General features: G+C 38.2%; 1 protein-coding gene across 1 annotated transcript; it reads left to right on the plus strand.

Annotated features, from left to right (window-relative positions):
- Positions 1–328: 328 nt before the first annotated feature.
- Positions 329–12,322, plus strand: LOC115593529 (solute carrier family 22 member 5-like). Its single transcript, XM_030437062.1, has 10 exons — positions 329–828; positions 1,156–1,259; positions 1,358–1,512; positions 2,325–2,496; positions 3,951–4,077; positions 4,879–4,979; positions 5,152–5,366; positions 5,670–5,852; positions 6,296–6,431; positions 12,039–12,322. The coding sequence occupies exons 1-10, from the start codon at positions 421–423 to the stop codon at positions 12,112–12,114; spliced, it is 1,677 nt and encodes a 558-aa protein (XP_030292922.1). The 5' UTR covers positions 329–420; the 3' UTR covers positions 12,115–12,322.
- Positions 12,323–22,460: the final 10,138 nt, after the last annotated feature.

Consider the following 22,460-nt stretch of genomic DNA (forward strand, 5'->3'; position numbering starts at 1 on the left):
TCCTACAAGACTTTGGTCCTCTGCAATAGTTTATGGAGGAGCACAGATGAGCCTGTGAGCTTAAATGTGCTAACTTCTTTATCTCTAAAACATCTAACTGTAAGAGAATATTTCAAACATCCTTTTGTATCACAATTACAGGCATCGTTAATGTTTTACACATCACTATGTTTTAAGTAAAATAGCTAATCTAAAAAGGATTTATTTGAAATAATATTGTGTTGTAAAACGTACTTGTTTTACGCCACTGTAAGCACAGTTACTGTGTAACCTCCCTAGTTAATAAATCCTTAAGTAAGCTTGTTGGTCACAGAGCGGTAGATCACAGTCTCTTTTGTGCCTCTCAGTACTGAAGAAGTGTCTGCTTATTTTTCCTCCTTTCTTTTTTTAAAAAAAAATATTGATAATTTTGGTGAAGTAATGGGCAAGTTAGAAGTTAGAGACTATGACAGCATTACATCTTTTCTTGGATCTTGGGGACCCTTTCAGCTAAGGATTTTTTTTGCCCTGGCCATCAGCATCCTCCCGAATGGCTTTGTTGGCACCTACGTAGTATTTGTAAGTGATACTCCACCTCACGAGTGCTACATCCCTGAAAACTACAGCATAAGTGAAATGTGGAGAAATGTGACGATTCCACTGGAGACAGTTGATGGCATTGAAAAGCGCAGCTCTTGCTCGAGGCTTAATCTGGAAATTGTCACTAACTACTCCCAGAATGAATTCATCCCAAATGTGGATGTGAATGTGAGTAAAATTCCTTTGGAGAGTTGTCTGGATGGCTGGACATACAGCAAGAAAATCTACCAGTCAACTACTGTCACGGAGGTGAGTGATAAGATATCAGTTACCTCCACTGCAAAATGTTTTCAAGGTTTCCACAAATAAATTGTACAAAGTTACAAAATGGTATTTTTACAAAGGCTAAACTAAGTTAAAGGCGCAGTGTGTAGGATTCAAGGGGGATCTATTGGAAGGAATTTAATATATTATTATTATTATTATTTATGTTTTCAGTGTATGATTTCCTAAATATATGTATCTTGTGTTTTTGTTTTTTGATCATTATAATTATTTTTTTATTTTTCAACTTATCATGTGTTATTTTTATATTATATTTGGAAATAGTGTACTTATATACTTTTGATTTTGCAGTGGGACTTGGTGTGTGAGAACGGATACAAATCTCCACTGGCCATCTCCATCCATTACATTGGTGTGCTAGTAGGAGCGTTTCTCTCAGGCCAGATGTCTGACAGGTACTGTACTGTACTCAATGTTGTCTTAAACACTCTAATTTTGCTGTTAGGTGCAAAGAAGTCATGTAATTAACTCAACTCCTGTATTTCTTATGCAGATATGGGAGGAGGCCGGCCATGTTTCTTATGATGGTTCTTCAGACCGTGTCCATCGCGGCGCAGATATTCTCCCCGAGCTGGGAGGTCTTCAGCTTAATTTTCTTTTTCGTGGGTGCGGGTGGATACTCCAACTATATCATTGCATTTGTGCTGGGTACGTTTTCAAGAAAAGATTTCCAACATGGAGGATGTAATAATCTGTTATATTCTGGCTTAAACTTAATGGAGATCCAGGTTACACATTTTTACATACAGTGTATCGGTGTAGTGTACAAAAGTGTGCAAGATTGTCACATGTGTGATGCTTTGAAATACAGGTAAATTAATGTAGATTGGATGTATGTTTAAAGAAATTGTTGTGCCTATCAAAGTCTAGGTGGTAAAAGGGTGCTGCATCCTTGGTGGGCCTCCTATCTTATACTAAAGTTCTTCTATGGTTTTGGAAAAGTGTTGCTGCTAATGGAAAATAATTTCATATGATCATAAATTCTGCCATATAAAGCATCTGCTCTTGCTTTTTGTGGTTGATCTCACATTTGTCTGAACAGAACGGACTGGCAATGAAGCACCAATAAACGAAAAGAAGGTGTTTTTTTCCCCAAGTCCTCTGTTAAAGGGATATTCCGGTGTAAATTTAATCCATGGTCTAACACACCATCAAACCGTTAGACTCCCTCTCGAGAGATAAAGTTTGCAGACCGCTAGCTAACGTAGTTCTAGCATCCTCAGAAACGACCGCACGACAACAATACATTGCAGTAAATGGGTCCAAATATAAAACCGCCATCAAAAAGCCACAAATAATGCTCAGAACAGCACCAAACTTCAGCAACATTAGAAATAGGGTCCCAGCACATATTTCGAGGCATCAAACATTTGAACATAGTTGCCGTAACACAGTTTCATGGTGTGTTAGACCATGGATTAAACTTACACCGTAATATTCCTTTAATTTATTCCCTGCAGGTACAGAAATTCTAGGCCCAAAAGCTCGAGTGGTCTTCTGCTCCCTTGGGGTTTTTATGGGTTCCGCTTTGGGGAACATGGCAACGCCACTTGCAGGTTACTTCTTCCGGGACTGGCGGTTGCTGCTAATTCCCATGGCTGCCTCTAGTCTGATCTATGTTCCTCTGTGGTGGTAAGAGTAATTCTATATTGCATTTAACCCTTAGATGCATGAGTGATTGGACCCTACACTCTTCCATAAGTGGGTCAAAAATGACCCGTAATAGAATCAATGCTTTTTTATGCCATTTTTGTCATTTTTATTAAGAATAATCATTCATTTTATGTTTTGTATTGTACACACAAGAATGATTTCATGTTTAACTTATTCTAATCTTTAATTTTCAAACATTTTGAACAATAATAATTGAAACAAAGACAACTTATTTACATTCGCATTTGTGTGTGTGTGCTTGTGTGTGCTTGTGTGTGTCATCTCTATTTGTAGAGCTTTTGTTTTCAGTCATAGTCCCTCACTGCATGCAGTTGTCACAAACTATTTGTTTCTCGCTGTGACAATTGCACACATACACTGCATTTGCCACACCTATTGCAGACTTTTCGATCTTTATGACTTGGGCAGATCTGACACCTCTTCTCTTTCTTTCTCTTTCTTTCTATGTGAGCTAGGTTAGTTAGCTAATTTGTGTTAGACTAAAACAATAAAAAAATAATTAAAAGTCAATACATGATAATAACACATACTCTTTCACATAATATTCATGAATGACACACAGACACATACAGTGATGTTAGCTAGCATAGTTCGCTAGCTAATGTTAGCTAACGTTATCTATAAATTAGGCTAATAACACATACTCTTTCACATAATACTCGTGAATGACCCCCCCCACACACACACACCTATAGTACAGTACATACAGTAATGTTAGCTAGCATAGTTCGCTAGCTAATGTTAGCTAACTATAAATAAGGCTGATACATAGTGATAAGTGATAATAGCACATACTCTTCCACACACACACAAACACATGTGAATGTGTGAATGTGCAAGTATGTTGTTGAAATTGTATTATTGCTGCATAGTTTGCTAGTTAATGTTAGCCAACTATAAATTAGGCTAATACATTATTACATGGTAATAACACATACTCTTTGACATAATACTCATAAAGGATAAGAATTTAAAGGTTCTCATGAAATTCCATAAGAAATGCATGCGGGTCATTTTTGACCCACTTATGGAAGCTTGGGGTAGTAATACAAAAACTTTTTTTTTTTATGTTTAAAAGGTAAATTAAAATGTTCAATGACATCATATCAAAAACATATTTTTTGAGGAATACCTGGAATATGAAATGATAACAAATTTTCATTACGAAGATATTGCAAGAAAACAACGTCACCGGGTCATTTTTGACCCACTTATGCATCTAAGGGTTAAGCTTGGCATTTTACACAACAGCCATTACATGCTTGTTTTAAGTAACAATTATCCTTAGGGAGCACCAGTGGAGACTAACATTCCGTAATATTTGCCAAAATAAAATGCTGCTCAGTTTGGTTTGTTGTAGTTTGTCCTGCATCTCCTTGTGAATCTGCTGACAATGTATTTTGCTTCTCAAGGTTAGTCCCAGAGTCTCCTCGCTGGCTGCTTTATCAGGGAAGAGTGGAGGAGGCTGAAACAATACTGAGAGAAGCTGCCAAGGATAATAAAGTAGAGGTTCCAAAGGCCATTTTTACACAAGAAGAGGTAAATGTATCAGCAAGTTTTTATTTATGACATTTTATATAACACAACACAACACAACATTAAATACCATTAAATAACACAACACAGCACAACATAAAATACCATTAATAACACAACACAACATAAAATACAATTACATAACACAACATAAGATGACACAATATAACATGACATGACATAACTTAAAATAACACAACATAACATGACATAATGTAACATAACAATATGTAACAAAACACAAGACAATGCAACTTCAGGCAACGCAACGTAACGTAACATAACCACAACATAATGTACAACACTAGTTCTACTTCCTTATTGTACCATACAACAATATAAAAAGACATTTACTCAGTTGTAAACGGTGCTTACGCATATATTATTAGATTTTATATATATATATATATATATATATATATATATATATATATATATATATATATATATATATATATATATATCTATATATATATCTATATATATATATATCTATATATATATATATATATATATATATATATATATATATAAAACTCATACTGCGGAAAAATATTCTTGGTCAGGTAATCAAAATATGTTTTATTATTTATTACTTCTATCATTGTTGTACAAATTCAATAGAAATTCAACACAATCAGTCTATGGCGTCAGATTTGTGGTGCCGTGTGTTGACAATGTGCTGCTCAGCACCATTCAGACACCAATATGATTCCCGACTATTGTCATGCTTCCATGTTCAGTTGTCTTTGGCAGGGCTTGTGTTTTATTTAACTCTTTACAACTGTTTCTTTTTTTTCTCAGATTGAAGATGCACTCACTATGAAAGATAAGAAATACAACATCTCAGCTATCCTGAGAAGCTGCAATGTCTTGTCTGTTACATTGCTGTGTTCACTTCTGTGGTACGTCTACGATTTCCTCACAACATAGAGTAATGCCTGTACACCAAAAGTCGATTCAATCAATAATGGTCAAACTTCACACCTTCCTTCACAGCTCAGGGCCAAATGTGAAACAAAATTTTTGTTTCTCGTCCTATTTGTATTCACCTCATTGTTTTGGATGTCTCTGCAGGATCATCATCACCATTAGTTACTACGCCTTACTCCTCAACACATCAAACCTGCATGGGGACCCTTTCTTAAACTGCTTCCTGTCTGCTGTGACCGAAGTGCCAGCTTACATTATTGCCTTGATACTGCTGCAATACTGCCCCAGGCGCTTCTGCCAATCGTCCACACTCTTCCTTGGAGGCATTATGATCCTCTGCGTTCACCTCATCCCAATAGGTACAGCTGAAGTTCTTTTGCTCGACACCTAGACATGAACACTTAACGTAAGATGGATTCATATTGTCACTGAAAATTTAACAAGTTTGAGTTTACAGCCACGTCAGCTCTGTGAGGCTGTACTTAGGCAAAGTGATGCTGTGAGCTACAACATACAATATACAAACACAGCATCCATGCTAGCAGGTATATCAGTTCACCATCTTGTTGAATGGACTTTAAATGTTATCTTTAATTTTTTTTAATTAATTTGACTTGTTTTTTCTTTGCTATAATTAAAGTTATTATTTTCTATTTCCTCAGATCTACCAGCTGTGTCTGTGTTTCTCGAGATGTTGGGGAAATTTGGCATGACGTCTTCATTTTGTATTGTGTATGCCGTTTCATCAGAGCTCTTCCCCACTGTTATTAGAAATACGGCAATGGGATGTTGTTCCATGGCTGCTCGTATTGGGACAATCATCTCCCCCTTCATCGTTTATCTGAGTAAGTATATTTATTTGTACTTCTTTCTATTTTGAGCTCCTGACTGGCACGGTCATCGCCCCTCCCTCCCTGGGTGTCTGAATCTCTGCGAACCAATAGATCAGAAAGTCCAAGACCCAAGAGCAGAGTGAAGAGCTCATCCTCAGATCCCTAGTCTGAGGGGAGCTATAGTGTTAAACACCGAGCTGAACAGCAAACGTGCATAGTTCACCTTGCCAATGTCCAGGGCGAGAGGGGAGAGGGTTGAATGGAAGACATGATACGTTGAGTGAGATGTTGTTCGATAATCATCTAAATACTTCTTTCATTTTTCAAGCAGAAATGCAAAATACTCCCTGGTTCCAGCCTCTCTGATGTGACAATAAGCTGTTCGATCAGTTGTCAGTTTTTCTAATGTATGTTTTCTCCTTCTTTCTTGTTGTAATTTTGGCTTCTTTTTGCAGGACAATACTACAAGGCACTTCCATACATATTGATGGGAAGTTTGGCCATTTCTGGTGCTGTTCTATGTTTCCTGCTGCCAGAAACTTATAGGAAGCCTCTGCCAGAGACCATAACACAAATGCAGCAGATATGCGGGTGAGTTTGCACACTGAGGGAGGCTATGAAACTGAACTCATGTCTGTCTATTGATCCAACTCCTTCGCTCCGTTTCAGTGCTATGGACACAGCATGTGTAAACACCCTGAAAAGGGAGTATTTGAGTCAAGGATGAACAGACACGACTTTTCCTCAGATCATGTGTGTAATGACTGAATTATAAAAATAACAATATACAATCAATGCAAACGGCAGCACGACAATGTGTACAGTCAGACACAAATACACTGGACTACTATGCACATGTACATAAAAACCTACACCATGTCAACTCGGGATTCACAGCAGTACACTCGATGACACTTAAACAACAGTTAATATTTACTAGTGTGTTGGGTAAATGAATATATGTGCTAAGGAAACTATTAGTAACATGGCCACGGGAAGTGGGGGTGCTGGGGGTGCTGCAGCACCCCCTAGCGGCGAGAGGGAGATTTTTAAAAAATGTATAAAAAATATTTTGCACAATTTATAAATTCATTACGAATATTTGGGGAAATAATTTTGACACAGGCTATTGTGTATTTTGGATTTTAATTTAATTATTTTTAGGCCTAATCAACACAGGTTCACGGAAGTTACGTTGTCTAAGTTTTCAGTGAGGGCGAGAGGGGCGGCAATTATTGTCAGTAAAAATATAACGTTTGAACCAACAAAATCTATTGAAGACCCCAATGGTCGTTTTGTGGCTGTTTCTGGCAGACTGTTTGATATCCCAGTTATTTTAGTGAGTGCCTACGCCCCCGTGTGGGACGATGACAAATTTATCACCCATCTTTTCTCCTCCTTTCCTGATGTAGACAGTCACTATCCGATTATAGGCGGCGACTTCAACCTTATTCAGGATCCTATTCTGGATAGGTCCTCTGCTAGACCCTTCGCTTTGTCCAATTCTGCTGCCACACTGAAATCCTTTATAAACCAACTTGGCCTAAGTGATCCCTGGAGGTCTCTCAATCATCTACCAAAGCTTTTTCGTTTTTTTCCCACGTTCATCGTACATATTCAAGGATTGATTTTTTCCTCGTTGATAATAGGCTATTGCATTGGGTCAGCTCAAATGAGTATCACTGTATAGTGATCTCAGACCATGCCCCTACATTAGAGATGCACCGATCAATCAGCTGCCGATTAAAAAAGCCAGTTTTATATCCAATCGGCCCCAATCAGTGACTGGCCGGTCACTGTCGTAATTTCCGGTTTTCGGCCGATCAAACTGACCCGCATGCGCGGTGCGTAGCAGCTCAACGCGCCCAGAGCAAAACAGCTAAAAACTAGCAAGAGTCAGGAAGAAAACATGTCGCTGATTTTGACTTATTTCACTTTGCCCCAGGACGACCCAAAACACGCTGTTTGTAATGCTTGCAAGTCAAAAGTAAGCCGTGGAGGATCAATGCCTAAGACATTTGGAACAACAAACTTAATACGCCACTTGGAAAAGAAGCACCCAGGTTTGTTTAGCAAATATAAGGAGGACACTGCTGCTAAGAGGAGGGATGCAGCAGAGTCGCAGCAACCACAACAACCCTCCATCGTGGCTCCTATGTTCGACATCAACACTGAAAAGTCCAACGCCACCACTAGGAAAATAATGGAGTTTATGGCACTGGACGACCAGCCGTTTAGCGTAGTACAGGATAAAGGCTTCGTAAACACCTGAGTCCACGGTACAAATTACCAAGTAGGCGGTACTTTTCTAACACAGCGCTGCCAGAGTTGTTTGAGAGCGTTTCAAGCCATATACACAAACTGCTGGACGCCACTAAATCCCCGGTCAATTTCACAACGGACATTTGGACTTCTAACGTGAGCTTAATGTCAATGTTGAGCCTGACTGCTCAGTGGCTGGATGATAAATTTGAGCTACATCAAGTCCTTCTACACTGTGAAGAATGCGCCGGGTCCCACACCGCGGACAATCTAAGAGCCAAATTTGAAAAAATGTTGGCGGAGTGGAAAATCGACAAGAAGAGGGTTCATGTCGTGTTGCGTGACAACGCTCGGAATATGACCAAAGCACTGGATGATGGCAACTTCCCCAGTCTCCCGTGTATGGCTCATACACTCCAGTTAGCGGTGAGTGAGGGACTGCAGCCTCAACGCACTATCACTGACACTGTGGCAACAGGCAGGAGAATAGTCACGCACTTTAAACATTCATCGCTAGCCTATTCAAAACTCCACGCTATCCAGGAGGAGTTGGGTCAACCCACGAAGTGCTTGCAACAAGACGTCCCCACGAGGTGGAACAGCACATTTTATATGTTGCAGTCGCTGTTGGAACAGAAACGTGCCCTGGGCTTATACGCAACAGAACACGAGCTCCCGGCCGTACTCAGCACAAATCAGTGGGGTTTAATTGAGAATGTGTTGAGCATCCTTAAACCTTTTGAGGAACTCACTAAGACAATTAGCTCCTCGTCAGCCACCGCCACAGTTGTCATCCCTGAAATCACTGCACTGGAGCGCCTTTTGGGGAGAGCAGCAGACACAGACCGTGGCGTGGGCACTGCCAAAGCCACGCTGTTGGAAGCGGTCCAGAGAAGGTTTGCAGACATCGAGAAGAATCCACTGTACGCTGTGGCCACTGCTATGGATCCCAGGCAAGTTATAACTTACTGCTAATAATGTTTATTAGCCCACTACTATTCTTAAATGAATAAGCATTTGCTACTAAGCTATAGGCTAATGTGTTTGCATGGGTATATCAAAACACGTGTAAACAATCACCGGCTAATCACACACACATGTTTTGGTCCTGCCCAAACCTAAGTGATTTCTGGCGCCAAATTTTTGATACTCTTGCGGTGCTGCTTGATGTGGATCTTAGCCCTGACCCCGGAACAATGCTGTTTGGTTCCCCCCCACTTACAACTCCTAATCTTCCTAAGACAAAACAGCGGGTATTGGCCTTTACAACTCTACTGGCCAGACGCCTCATTTTGTTTAAGTGGAAACATGCTCTTCCCTCTTCACACAATAGCTGGCTTAGGGAGGTCCTAACTCACATTAAACTTGAGAAGGTTAGATTCTCACTTGCGGGTTCTGGCGAGGCTTTCAATAAAACCTGGCAGCCCTTCATAGAATACTTGGATAGAACTACTATTCACCCTGATAGTGACTAGATGCTCCCCCTCTAGTTTGTTTTATGGATTTGCATATCCTACTAGTGACGTTTCTCTTTCTTCTCCTCTTCTTCTTTTTTTTAATTTAATTTAACCATTTTATTTATTTATTTATTTATTTTCACTTATTTTTTTATTTTTTATTTTTTTTGTTTTTGCTTTGGGTGGGAAGGGACAAGGGTAATCAAGGTTCAGTCATAGAAGCCGTTCAGCTTAGTTTAAGTTGATTGTTGTTTTCAACACACACTATGTAAGACAATCTTTCCGTTTAATCCCTTCGGGGACACCTGTATATGCTGTGTGTGTTGATTTCTGCTGTGAGAGAGCAAAAAATCCAATAAAAAGATTTACAAATATAAAACCGCCATCAAAAAGCCACAAATAATGCTCAGAACAGCACCAAACTTGACCAACATTAGAAATAGGGTCCCAGCACATATTTCGAGGCATCAAACATTTGATATAGTTGCCGTATTTGTCGGAATAGATAAACAAAACTCACCACCCGAGAAGGCTTCCTTGTTGTGGGGAAGCCCTGTGAGTCGATTACCGAGTGCAGTAGAGTCCTGCAGTAATGATCATAATTGAGTCAACAACAGTCTCATAAACACTTGAGAATTACTCCCATGAGTCTTTGCGCCATCAGCGCTCACCATCTGCAAACGGTACTCCTCCAATCACTACAATATATTCATCTGAGAACTGATGATGTCTGTGTGTTACAGACCCTGGCTGTGTGCACTGAAGTGTATATGTCACTGGGTCAACCTGTATGTCGAATCAAATGTGTATATAATTACTCAAAATCTGTTACTGCCTACAAATCTGATATGTGCAGACTGTGTGTGTAGCTCGGAGGTCCTCATCTTTAATTTCTTCTTTTGTGGTCCCTACTATAAATGCTTTCTGGGTCCCCCACCTCTGCCCTTTCGTACAATTCTCCTGTGGGAGAGGTGGGTGTCATGTTTCATTCAGTTGACAATCATAAACCTTCCTAATGTTTCTCTTTGGTTTTTTATATGTATTTCTGGTTTCAATGTTTTTATTATGTTAGTTGCTGCCTAACAATGTGTACATGCCAACAGAGTAGCATTTAAAAATAGTAGTTATATATAGTAGTATTTGTATAGGAGCTAGAGTGGACAGTATTATTTACATGGAGGTTCTGCTTGTTACTCTGTTGTTGTTCTGTCAGAATAAACGGAGATCGCCTCCAAAGAGGTCCTGGTGTCACAGCATCATTCAAACCAACACAATGCAGAAGCACACCGGTCACATATATGACAATAGTGAATCTCAATCTATTTATTTATTTAAAAATGTATTCTAAATAGGCCTATAGGCTATAGGCTAGGTTTTTTTGTCAAAAAAAAAATAAATAAATAAATAAATTCTCACCCCCCCCTGTTCAAATTACTTCCAGTGGCCCTGATTAGTAATAGGGTATGCTCAAGTATTGTGAAGTTATGGAGTTGTTTGCCTGACGACGATTAAGCTAGCCACGTTAACCTTGTGTAATGCTAATGATAATGTTACCGTACGTCGTTTGTGAAACAGTAGTACCTCATGGCTGTGGAAAAACGATGTGACTAGTGTTGTAGTGTGTCAGCTTTTCTATATTATATATACTCTTATTATAAGGAACTCATACCTGAAAAGGGAGTATTTTAGTCAAGGATGAACAGACACGACTTTTCCTCAGATCATGTGTGTAATGATTGAAGGGAGGAAGCGAGCGAGGTGTTCCTTCACGTTACTCAAAAGGGCTACACTCCCTCTGCTGGATCCCACTGCTGGTAACTACTACTGGTGAATGAATGACATTTTGAATATAACACAAGAAAACACAAAAATACTGTTCTTCAGCTGCTGCAACTGACAGTAACCATTATAAACATAAAGTGTCACATAACCTGAAAATGCTCAAGTGCTAAAATATGAGAACTTAGGTACTCTGCTACTTCAGCTGAACTGCTGGTAAAGCACATTATTCCATCTGTCACACGTGCCCCTACACACACACATTCTAATTAAGCTGTATGTGGCCATTTTACAGCACAAACGTCATCATGTGCTAAAATATTTAGTCACTAAGGAGAATGAAACCACATGCCAACATAGTTATCATTTTGTTGTCACAACTCACACATTTCTCTCTCTCTCTCTCTCTCTCTCTCTCTCTCTAAGTCGGATTTCAAATGCATCCAAAATTCATTAATGGTTGAATAACGAGTAACTTCAACGGAAAATTAAATCACTAACATTAAACAGTACTCTAAATGTTTTTCTGGTTTTCATAGTGACAAAGAATGTGCTGATCCAGCAGGATTATTACCATTTGTTGCTCTTATATGTGCAACATGCCAAGATGTGTGCATTGTCATGAATCTATAGTTGAACAATTCACGTTTATGTCTCTGCAGTTACACTGATGTTAAATGTCCTCTCAATGTTCAAACAGGAGAAGAAAGCAAGAAAAGGAAGCTGAAAAAGGAGAGAGCACCGACGATTATCAGTGTAAAGAATCCAAATTGTAGTTAGTTATGATTCTTGTTTTTTTCCATTTAGATTTTATTCCTTTGTTCTTTGTTTTAGTGTCAAAGGTTGTGTCATGGATGACTGTGGACAAAGACTGTAACCAGACAGCATCTGTTCAAATGTCCCAATTTCCAACTGCCTTTGTATCCCACCTAACTTACTGTAAACACATTGCTTTTAAAAAGTGATCAATAAAAATGTTTCAGTTGAACACTTTTTAAGTGCTGTGACAATTTTGTCCGGAAATTCTCAACTCTCAGCATGTTTTAATGTGTTTTGCAAGCCTCCTGTTTTCATCTTTTCTATAAATTACTGTGGATTGATACGGTTCTCTTGTATAACGGGAGAAAAATAGTGTAAGTTCTTTTCACTTGGCAATAGTTTGACCCTTGTTGTGGTGGAATTGTGTACTTTTCTTTAATAAAAGTCAAAAGCAATGTCTTTGTGAAGACAGATAAATTTTATTGCATTTACAAGAGAGAAGTACTCTTACGATGATCTGTCCCTCATAAATCTCCATTCTCATGCCTGACTGGACTGGATGCTGCACACACTTCAAGTAAACTCTCTCAGCAAGACAATATTATAATTTTATTAATGTTTGATTATTTTGATGTGATAGACACGCTGTTCACATTCAGTTATTTAGCAAGCTTCAACTCTTAACAACAATCTTTTCATATATGCCTGATTAACAGTATTACAATATACATACAATATAAACTTAACAGATAAACAAGGACAGTATTGTGTTGAATAACAACAGTATGCACAATCAGCGTCCAATAGTTACATTTATATAAAGAAAGAGAAAAGGTGAAAGAACAGAGAAAGAAAATAAAAAAGCCCCCTCTAACTCCCACTCCAGATCCAAACAACCACCCCAACAGATGATCATATTAAAAAGGCTTCTGAAGTTACCAGAAAAGCTAATATAACATCTATATCATCGTTGAATTTAGATAACTCATATCTACCTTAAAATCCACACTTGAAAGGAGAGTGAGCGAGGTAGCTTCCAGCGTGTTGCAATCATTTTTTTTTGCAAGAAACACCTGATAAAGGTCTCTTTTTTAACTGTTTCAAGCTAATTTTGAAGAGTGTGTTTAAAATGTGATGGGTGAGCAAGACACACTGATCTCACACATCTCAGAGGCTAGAGGCAATCGTGGCTTAAACACTGGAGAGCATTCCCAGAACATGTGTTAGTAAGTACCAGTTTTTTTTATAGGACATAGATAGGGTCAGCATTTACGTCCACTATTGCCAAACTGTGGTATGAGTACCACTGGTGGTATGGAGGCTCCCTCTAGAGGTATAAAGAGAGGAGCCCCAGATGTGTTTTTGAAAAAGTGAAAATGAATTAAAAAAAATAATTACTGTCAAATATTGCAGTGAAAACTACAGCATCAGTGAAATGTGGAGGAATTTGACGATCCCACTGGAGACAGTCGATGGCACCGAAAAGCGCAGCTCTTGCTCAAGGCTTGTAACAATCCCCCTTCAATTATTTATTTCAAAAGGAAAAGTATACGAACGCAAATTTAAGGGAACGGGCGGACTTGGTGAATGCCGCAAATGGACACTGCCGGCTGACTGAAAACGCTTTACACACACACAAATAACCAGCAGATCACTCTCTTACTCATATAATAATGTTCACACAAATTACAAAGAAACGAAAACACCCAGAAGATTGTCGTTATCCTTATGTTTTATATCAGTCAGAAGATCAAATGATGTCCGACCCGGACGCGCACACCAAACAAAGGAAGGGAGGCACGCTCCAATGCAATACAAACATTTGATCCAAAAGCCCCAATCCCCCGAAAAACTTCACAGTTCACACGACCAAAAAACCCACATAAAGTGTCCGTGAACGAATGAGTCCTTAGTGAAAAAAGGTATCAAAGTAAATTTAACTTTGACAGGTGGGAGCGCGGCGAGCCGCCGCAAGTCTCAGTAAGGAAAAAATAAAGAAAAAAGAGCAGGGAACCCCCACAACTCTCACCCGGCCCGTTTGGCCTCTGGATCGCGGGCATGCAGTAGTCCGATTGTCTTTTAATCCATTTTTTGTTTCTGTTAAATTCCTCCTGCGGAAATACACAGAGTAATCCTGCAGGCTGCGTCCTCCAAACTCCGGCGGGTTCCACCTGCCTCGCGCGTTGCCTCTCGCGATCTTTCCCCTCATCCTCATTTATCACATTTGTCCCGGAATAAACAGAATACAATACATAATAATTCCTGTCTGTATTAACAACCCGTGTTCTTAAACTTGGCTCCTGTTGAGTTGGAACCCCACATGGCAATTTATAATTATGGCAAAAAATCAAAACAAGAAACATGTTTATCACCACAGTTGCCATACATGAAGGTAGACTTGGGCGACCCTTACAGGCTTAACCTGGTAATTTCCAGTTCTTCCAGAACTGCTCCCAGAATTACAGTTTTTATTGATTGCTTTGACCTGTTTAAACAAACTGGAATCCACTCGGTTTTCATCATGATTGTCTCAGCAGAGCACAAGACACCTCTTGCAAATGTGTTAACCCTTTCTCATTGGATTAACACATTTTCCCCACCCTTTTGCAGAACAGTTAACACGGATGTCATTCAAGCAGTCCAAACTCCATTGTTTTAGCTATGGTAACCAAACAGAAACCATCTGTTCCTAACTATTAGAAACTACCTACATCAGTATGAAATCACTAAAGCACCTGTTTGACACTCCTAAACACAAATCTTCAATGAGCAATCAGTCTACAGGCCTTAAAAAGTGCAGCGGTCGTGTTTTTCTTTGCCAACATGGATTGAAGAGGTCTAAGGCAGATGAGAGTGAGAAATAGGTGCAGAGGAGTGTCAAGGTTGGATGGCATGCAAGAAGATTTTTCCCTTGATTCATTGCAAGAGAGGATAATGAATGTGATGTGGATGAGGCCATGTGGCCCCATCGTCAAGACAGAAAAGACTGAGTATCAATAGTGGCTATTTCTTATACTCTACAGTAATAGATTGTTATACTTTACTGTAATATTTTATATCTTTAACTTCTTTTCTATGTTTTAAAACAGGTCAGTTGTTCAGGAAAATGCTTGCTGTGAAGCTGCAGAAATGTTTTGTGAACTATGAGACTACCAGCTTTCTTATTTTTATTTTATTTTTATTTTTTATTTTTTATTGGTGAAATTAGGTGAAAGACAAGGTGACATGGGGGACAAGTACATCATACCACGAGGATCAACGAATACAGATAGTGGACATACAGTACAGATAACAACAACAACAAAAAAAAACGACAAAAAGTTATTATGATATGTATAGAGGTAATATAGGTGTGTGTGTGTGTGTGTGTGTGTGAGTGAGTGTGCATGCATGCAAGTGGCTGAGAGGCAGATAGTATGGTATTATAAACGTATGTAGGTATAGATAGATGATACAATAAAAATAAGTAAATAAAGTATAAATAAGAAAAGAGAAGGAGGAGGAAAGTAAAACTGAAGGAACAAAAAAAAAGAATAGATAAATAAGTTAAATAAGTAGTAATAGTATGCAACATGATATGAGATATATTGACATGGTACAGTGTTTTATAGTTTAACCTTATATAATGTAATTACACTGTAAAATGTTACCAGAATTTAACAATATTTTACTGTAATATTTCATATTTGTAGAATTTTCTGTGAAATCAAGTAAATTACTGTAAAAAATAAAACTGATGCCAGGTTTTAACAACATTTTACTGTAATATTCCACAGTAAAATACTGTAGTCAAACCATCCTCTGTGATAACACAACAAATTATTGTAAAATTTGAATCGCGCTTGAACCGCACTGCATTGTGGGACCAAGAAGAGACGTCAGGTGGATACGGGTGGTAGGGGTGGGCGATACTGCAAATTTTGGTATCGATCCAATACCAAGTAATTACAGGGCCAGTATTGCCGATACCGATACTGATACTGATACTTTTTACTTGAAAATTCCTGATCATTGAATGACTTTGTACTTTTGCCTTTAATTGGCTGATCATGATCATGACAATAATAAAACACAGGACAAAGATTTTAGCCAAATAAGAAAATAATATTTAACATAATTAAAGGGATATTCCGGTGTAAATTTAATCCATGGTCTAACACACCGTGAAACTGTGTTAGACTCCCTTTCGAGAGATCAAGTTAGCAGACCGCTAATTTACGGAGTTTTATCAACCTCAGAAACGACCGCACGACAACAATACACTGCAGTAAATGGATCCAAATATAAACCGCCACCAAAAAGCCACAAATAATGCTCAGAACAGCACCAAACTTCGGCAACAGTACAAATAGGGTCTCAGCACATAGTCTGGGGCATTTAATCTCCGCTATCTTAGCTGGATTTATATTGTGAAGCTAAAAACAGACTTCAACTCTCCTCCATCAGCTTCCGGGTCGGGGAAGTCCTGGCGCGACGATTACCGAGTGCGATTAGAAATGCTCAATTCCGTTCTTTTCCCTGTCCGCTCTCGATAATAACTGTTATAAACTGGCAGGTAAGACACATATGAACTTTGATTGCATTGAAGTCATAATCATACATTTTCATCCATGAGCTGCGGAACTCTACTGCACTCGGTAATCGACTTGTCAGGACTTCCCATCAACAGGAAGCTGCTGCAGAAGAGAGGTAAATTTTGTCAGCTTTACATTAGAAATCCAGCTAAGCTAGCGGAGGTTAGATGCCCCGAACTATGTGCTGAGACCCTATTTGTACTGTTGCTGAAGTTTGGTGCTGTTCTGAGCATTATTTGTGGCTTTTTGGTGGCGGTTTATATTTGGATCCATTTACTGCAGTGTATTGTTGTCGTGCGGTTGTTTCTGAGGTTGATAAAACTCCCTAAATTAGCGGTCTGCTAACTTGATCTCTCGAGAGGGAGTCTAACACAGTTTCACGGTGTGTTAGACCATGGATTAAATTTACACCGGAATATCCCTTTAAATCTATAACCTATCTGCATGTAGCCTAAATAGGAATACTAACATTTCTTCAACAGAAACACAAAAGGGTTATTATATTCTGCCATATTCATACTTCAGAGTGAACCTGAGTGAGCGGAGTGAGAGAGGTGGAGAGGAGCACTGCACATAAGGACTGGAGAGACGCTGTGATCACACAAATTTTGTGAAGAAATACAAGTGATTTGCTGAATTTATAGAGGAGAAACTACAACAAAAATATCGATCTCATCACGCTAGTATCAACCGATACCAATACTCACCTTGGTATCGATACTATCGATATTTGGATCGATCTGCCCACCCCTAATGGGTGGATAAGATACTGTTCTCTTACATCCATGGTAAGGTTAACATCAATACATTTTAGGCAGCTTGTAACAAGTTTATATTAGTTGTGTGAGTTAATGTTAGTAAATGAACGATCTTTGGATCAAGGTAACGTCACTTTATGCTCCTTTTTTTCTCCGCAAATCTTTGCCTCATAGAGAAGTAACTTATATCTTTGGAAAGTTCAAATTGTGTGTTTTCATCTATTCGTCTCCACATGTCGTTAAGAGGCATAGTGTGTGAGTTATTTGACCGAGAATACACGGTGTTTTCGCCGCGAATTAGCAAAAGTCAAAGTTAAAGTAAGCTAACGTTAGCCTCCAGCTGCAGCAACTAAGTTATTACAAAGCCGTTTTTCTCCACGAAGCTTTGCCTCACAGAGAAGTAACTTATATCTTTGGAAAGCTCAAATCATATGCTTTCATTTGGTGGTCATATCGATGGGAGGGATATGCATGTGTATTTAATTGACTACTAATATTTTCCAGCTTAAAGTATATGATCTGTCACTAATTGCTCTCCATTCTTTTTCAGATGCAGTTTAAACAAGGACAGTGACCTGTGGAGCAGGCTGTTGAGGTAAAAATAGCACATAGAACTGTAAATAATCTGAGAAAATTAAGTGGTTCTCTTCTTGATATTGTACTTTGATCCACCACTGAATGTCTCATCAAACTAGCAAATGACATTTGGATCAAATTAAGCCTATAGTCAGTAATTTAATCACATTCATTCATATGTTGACACATAACATTTGCTCTGATTAACCTCTAAATCATTAGAACCAGTGACACGTCTTTTATGCACCATGTTGAATACGCTACAATGCTATGTTATTTCTTATTTAACAGCCGTGTGCCACAGCCGCTGATGTGCAGAGGACAGTGATATTACCAAGCACCCCCTGCTTGATTGTCCAAGGTTCTGTTGATATCTGGATTTTATATTGACATTTCGAGCTGTATGTGGTTATTTTAAAAATGAACAAAAAAGTCACTACATGATCATTTCACATAACTTGTTTATTGGTCTCTTGACATGTTTTTCCCCCCAATATTTAATATGCACCAGTAGTTGGTATCTGACTAAAATTTGGTTTGGAACTGTATCACTAAGGAAGCCCCGATAGATCAGCCATCAATCCAAATCATCCGATCTTCAGTATACAGTAAATATGAGATTGGTGAATTCTATTTGTTTTATAGTTGCCTATTACAAAATAATTGACACGATAGTCATTTCTTAGCAGAGCATGCTGCGAACCACTTTTTCCACCCAGCTGACTTTAGCAAACGGACTGTCAACATAACATACATACACACTAACTTGCACATTGATGCTCACATTAATGGAAAGCTGCTTTTAATCAGAGATCTCTATATAGATTGATTGTATTTGTTAAATGTGTGTATCCCGACATGTCCAGTGTCATATTTTCAGCAGGGTGTAAATTTAAGTTCACAATCTGGACTGTTTGCTAACATCAGCTGAGCTACTTGTTAACTGTTTATGTAAATTTGCACCGGGCAGCATTTTGAGTTTTTTAAAGGCTGAAGCTATACAAAAACTGTCATCGTGCTTGGCTTTCAATATTAATTTTTTTGGTGGAGGTCGGAGAAGAAGGGGCACCACTGCATGTGCCTTGGATAAACAATGCAATATTAAATCTGTGAAACTGAAAGTTGTCTTTGCTTTATTGTTTACAGGTGCTTCTTGGGCATTAACCCTGAGATGGGCTCAAATTCAAAGAAGTGTGGAGGCATCAATCGACACGTGAGCACGCTCCAAAGTAAACTTGTTAACTTTGAGTGGTCAATGTAAATATGAAATTGTTACGTAGTTGGTGTAAGAATGTTCATATTGAATATGTTCATAAGTTGTAAATTATTTATACTGTATTGTTTATACTGTATATGTTTAGAGTTGTAAATTGACGTGTGGGTTGAATATGGTAACCAATTTCCTGCTATCTATTAATCACAATTTGATATTGATTCGATTTAATATTGATTGATTGATTCATAGATTCAGTTGGTGATACCAAAGTATGATTTTGATTTGTAACCTGATAACATAACTACCCCAGCCATGTAACACATCAATACTGGTATCAATATTGACATTAGACAGGGAATGAATCAGCACTTAATAGCTGAATCTGCTCTTTAAAACTGAAAATTCATGTTCATGTTTATGTTCAGAGACAGCTCTTGTAAATTGTTGAATATGATAGTTTTATAATTATTAAAAAATTAAAATGAGTATTGTCTTTGTTTTCTTTGTTCTTGTTTTGACTTTTAATTTAGCAAATCCAAAGCATGTTTGTGTGGTAAAATCACAGGTAACAAGTCAAATTTGCAATATGTTACAGTATTATTTAAGCTGTAAATTTACAGTAAATTACTGGCTACTGGTTGCAAAATTTAAAAAATACAGGCAATTACTGTAATTTACATACCGCAAGATATTGTAATTCCACAGCTACATACTGCTATATCACAGTAATTCCATGGGCATGACTACTGTGAAGTTACAGTATACAGCTGTAGATGCATTGTATTTTACTGTGAAATATTTACAGTACATTATTGTGAAACATGTACAGTAAATTACTGTGAAATATTCACAATAAATTACTGTAAAATTACTGTGAAAGTAATGCAACTAGTAGCCAGTAATTTACTGTAAATTTACAGTGAAAAATTTTGCAGTGTAGATAATTGAGATAAGATAGGACAGTATAATGTAATATGAGATATTATAATAAGAAATGCAGTATATTATAACCTAATATAGTCTGAAGGGATAGTGTGAGGTATGAAAGTGTAATACAGGGCAAATTTGTAATGTAATATATCATGCTGTGATACAGGATAATAACATAATATATATGTGAACATAACATGTGAACATAACCTAATGCAAGCAATATATCATGACAATGACCATCGTAAGATTAATTGTTGGGATTATAATAAACAAATTATATTATGTTGATGGTTATATATTGCAGTGAGGGGCGAAGTTGGACCGGGGTATCAGGAAGGCAAGTGAAGGGGCCCCCTAGCCGGCTCCCAGTAGCCCAGTTGGTAGCCCCAGGGGGAGACAGGCGAGGCGGTAGTGAAAAGGCCCCCCCCACCCCCTTTTTTTGTATTGTCTTATCTGTTGTTGTTGATGTTCTTTTTATTTATTGATTGATTTATTTATTTGATTAGATTGTACCTTGGGCCGCTGCCGAACCCAAAGGTAGCTGCTGGCCCGTTGCAAATCTAAACTCCTTTGCCAATTCCTGGTCTGGGCAACTTCCAGACCCTAGGGAAGAAGTCTGCCCGCTGAGGAGTGGGTTGTTTGTTTGTTTATTGTTTATTGATTGCTTTGATGCAGCAGTCAACTCAAACTCCACATTTTCAAAACAGTTAACACACAGGCCGAAACAGTGGCACTCATGATCAAAATGACTCATTTTGCTTGCAAAAGGCTCCAACCCGTGCCAAAACATTTAAAATATGCAACAAAAGCTAATTTTGCCTTCAAACAACACAACTTGCAAACAAGTGTATGAGCTCTTCCAATCAACCATTACACAGTGGACAACAAAATACAAAATACAGCACTCAGTGTGAATCGGTGCACCATTGCTTGTCATTGTGGCCTATTACCAGTACTCTACGTAGCTTTCATGCCAGTGCCAATTGTTGTCAAATTTGCCTTCTTGCAAAAAATTGAATCAAGAATCAGAAATGCTTTGATGCATTTTTTGATTCCATTGATTCTTTTTTTCGAACTGTGGCTGAAAACTGAAATACTGTAATTATTACACAAAATACATGGAAACCAAAATAAAATCTATTAGAGTATAAGAAAATAAAGAAGCTGGTAGTCTCATAGTCCACAAAACATTTCTGCAGCTTCACAGCAAGCATTTTCCTGAACAACTGACCTGTTTTAAAACACAGAAAAGAAGATAAAGATATAAAATATTACAGTATATATAGTATATATAAATATTACAAGTATAACAATCTATTACTGTAGAGTATAAGAAATAGCCACTATTGATACTCAGGCTCTTCTGTCTTGACGATGGGGCCTCAAGGCCTCCTCCACATCACATTCATTATCCTCTCTTGCAATGAACCAAGGGAAAAATCTTCTTGCATGCCATCCAACCTTGACATTCCACTGCACCTATTTCTCACTCTCATCTGCCTTAGACCTCTTCAATCCATGTTGGCAAAGAACAACACAGACCCTGCACTTTCTTAAGGCCTGCAGACTGATTGCTCATTGAAGATTTGTGTTTAGGAGTGTCAAACAGGTGCTTTAGTGATTTCATACTGATGTAGGTAGTTTCTAATAGTTAGGAACAGATGGTTTCTGTTTGGTTACCATAGTTAAAACAATGGAGTTTGGACTGCTTGAATGACATCCGTGTTAACTGTTCTGACAAAGGGTGGGGAAAATGTGTCAATCCAATGAGAAAGGGTTAACACATTTGCAAGAGGTGTCTTGGGCTCTGCTGAGACAGTGATGATGAAAACCGAGTGGATTCCAGTTTGTTTAAACAGGTCAAAGCAATCAATAAAAACTGTAATATCATCAAGGATAACAAACTCGTTGCTTTCTTTGCTTATTAGTTTGCATAGTTTTAATTTTTGATGATTTGCAAGGGTGAAACGTTGTAATGTAATGTCACTCAAGTACTGTACCTAAGTACAATTTTGTGAGGTTCTTTTACTTTACTTGCGTATTCTCATTTTCTGCTACTTTATAATTCCTCGCCACTACATGTTGGAGGCAAATACTGCAGTTTTTATTGAGTACATTTATTTGATAACATTATTACTTGTTTCTACATGCTGCATCAGAGCCGGAGTAACCTGTTTTTAAAGCAACATTATGTAGAAACTGTAAATTTTGTAAGTTTTGAAGCCCCCAAAGTTTCTGAGTGCAACACCACTGTTAGTCAGCTGTAAAGTAGGCACTACAAACAAAACTCATAACGTCTTAACAAT

This window comes from Sparus aurata, chromosome 13 (assembly GCF_900880675.1).
Source record: "Sparus aurata chromosome 13, fSpaAur1.1, whole genome shotgun sequence".
Lineage (NCBI taxonomy): Eukaryota > Metazoa > Chordata > Actinopteri > Spariformes > Sparidae > Sparus > Sparus aurata.

Excerpts from the sequence above, each read along its gene's own strand:
- LOC115593529 (XM_030437062.1), top strand. The coding sequence starts at position 421 with ATGGGCAAGTTAGAAGTTAGAGACTATGACAGCATTACATCTTTTCTT. Across the intron at positions 829-1,155 it reads AGTCAACTACTGTCACGGAG|TGGGACTTGGTGTGTGAGAA; the intron begins GTGAGTGATAAG and ends TTGATTTTGCAG. Across the intron at positions 4,980-5,151 it reads TTGCTGTGTTCACTTCTGTG|GATCATCATCACCATTAGTT; the intron begins GTACGTCTACGA and ends ATGTCTCTGCAG.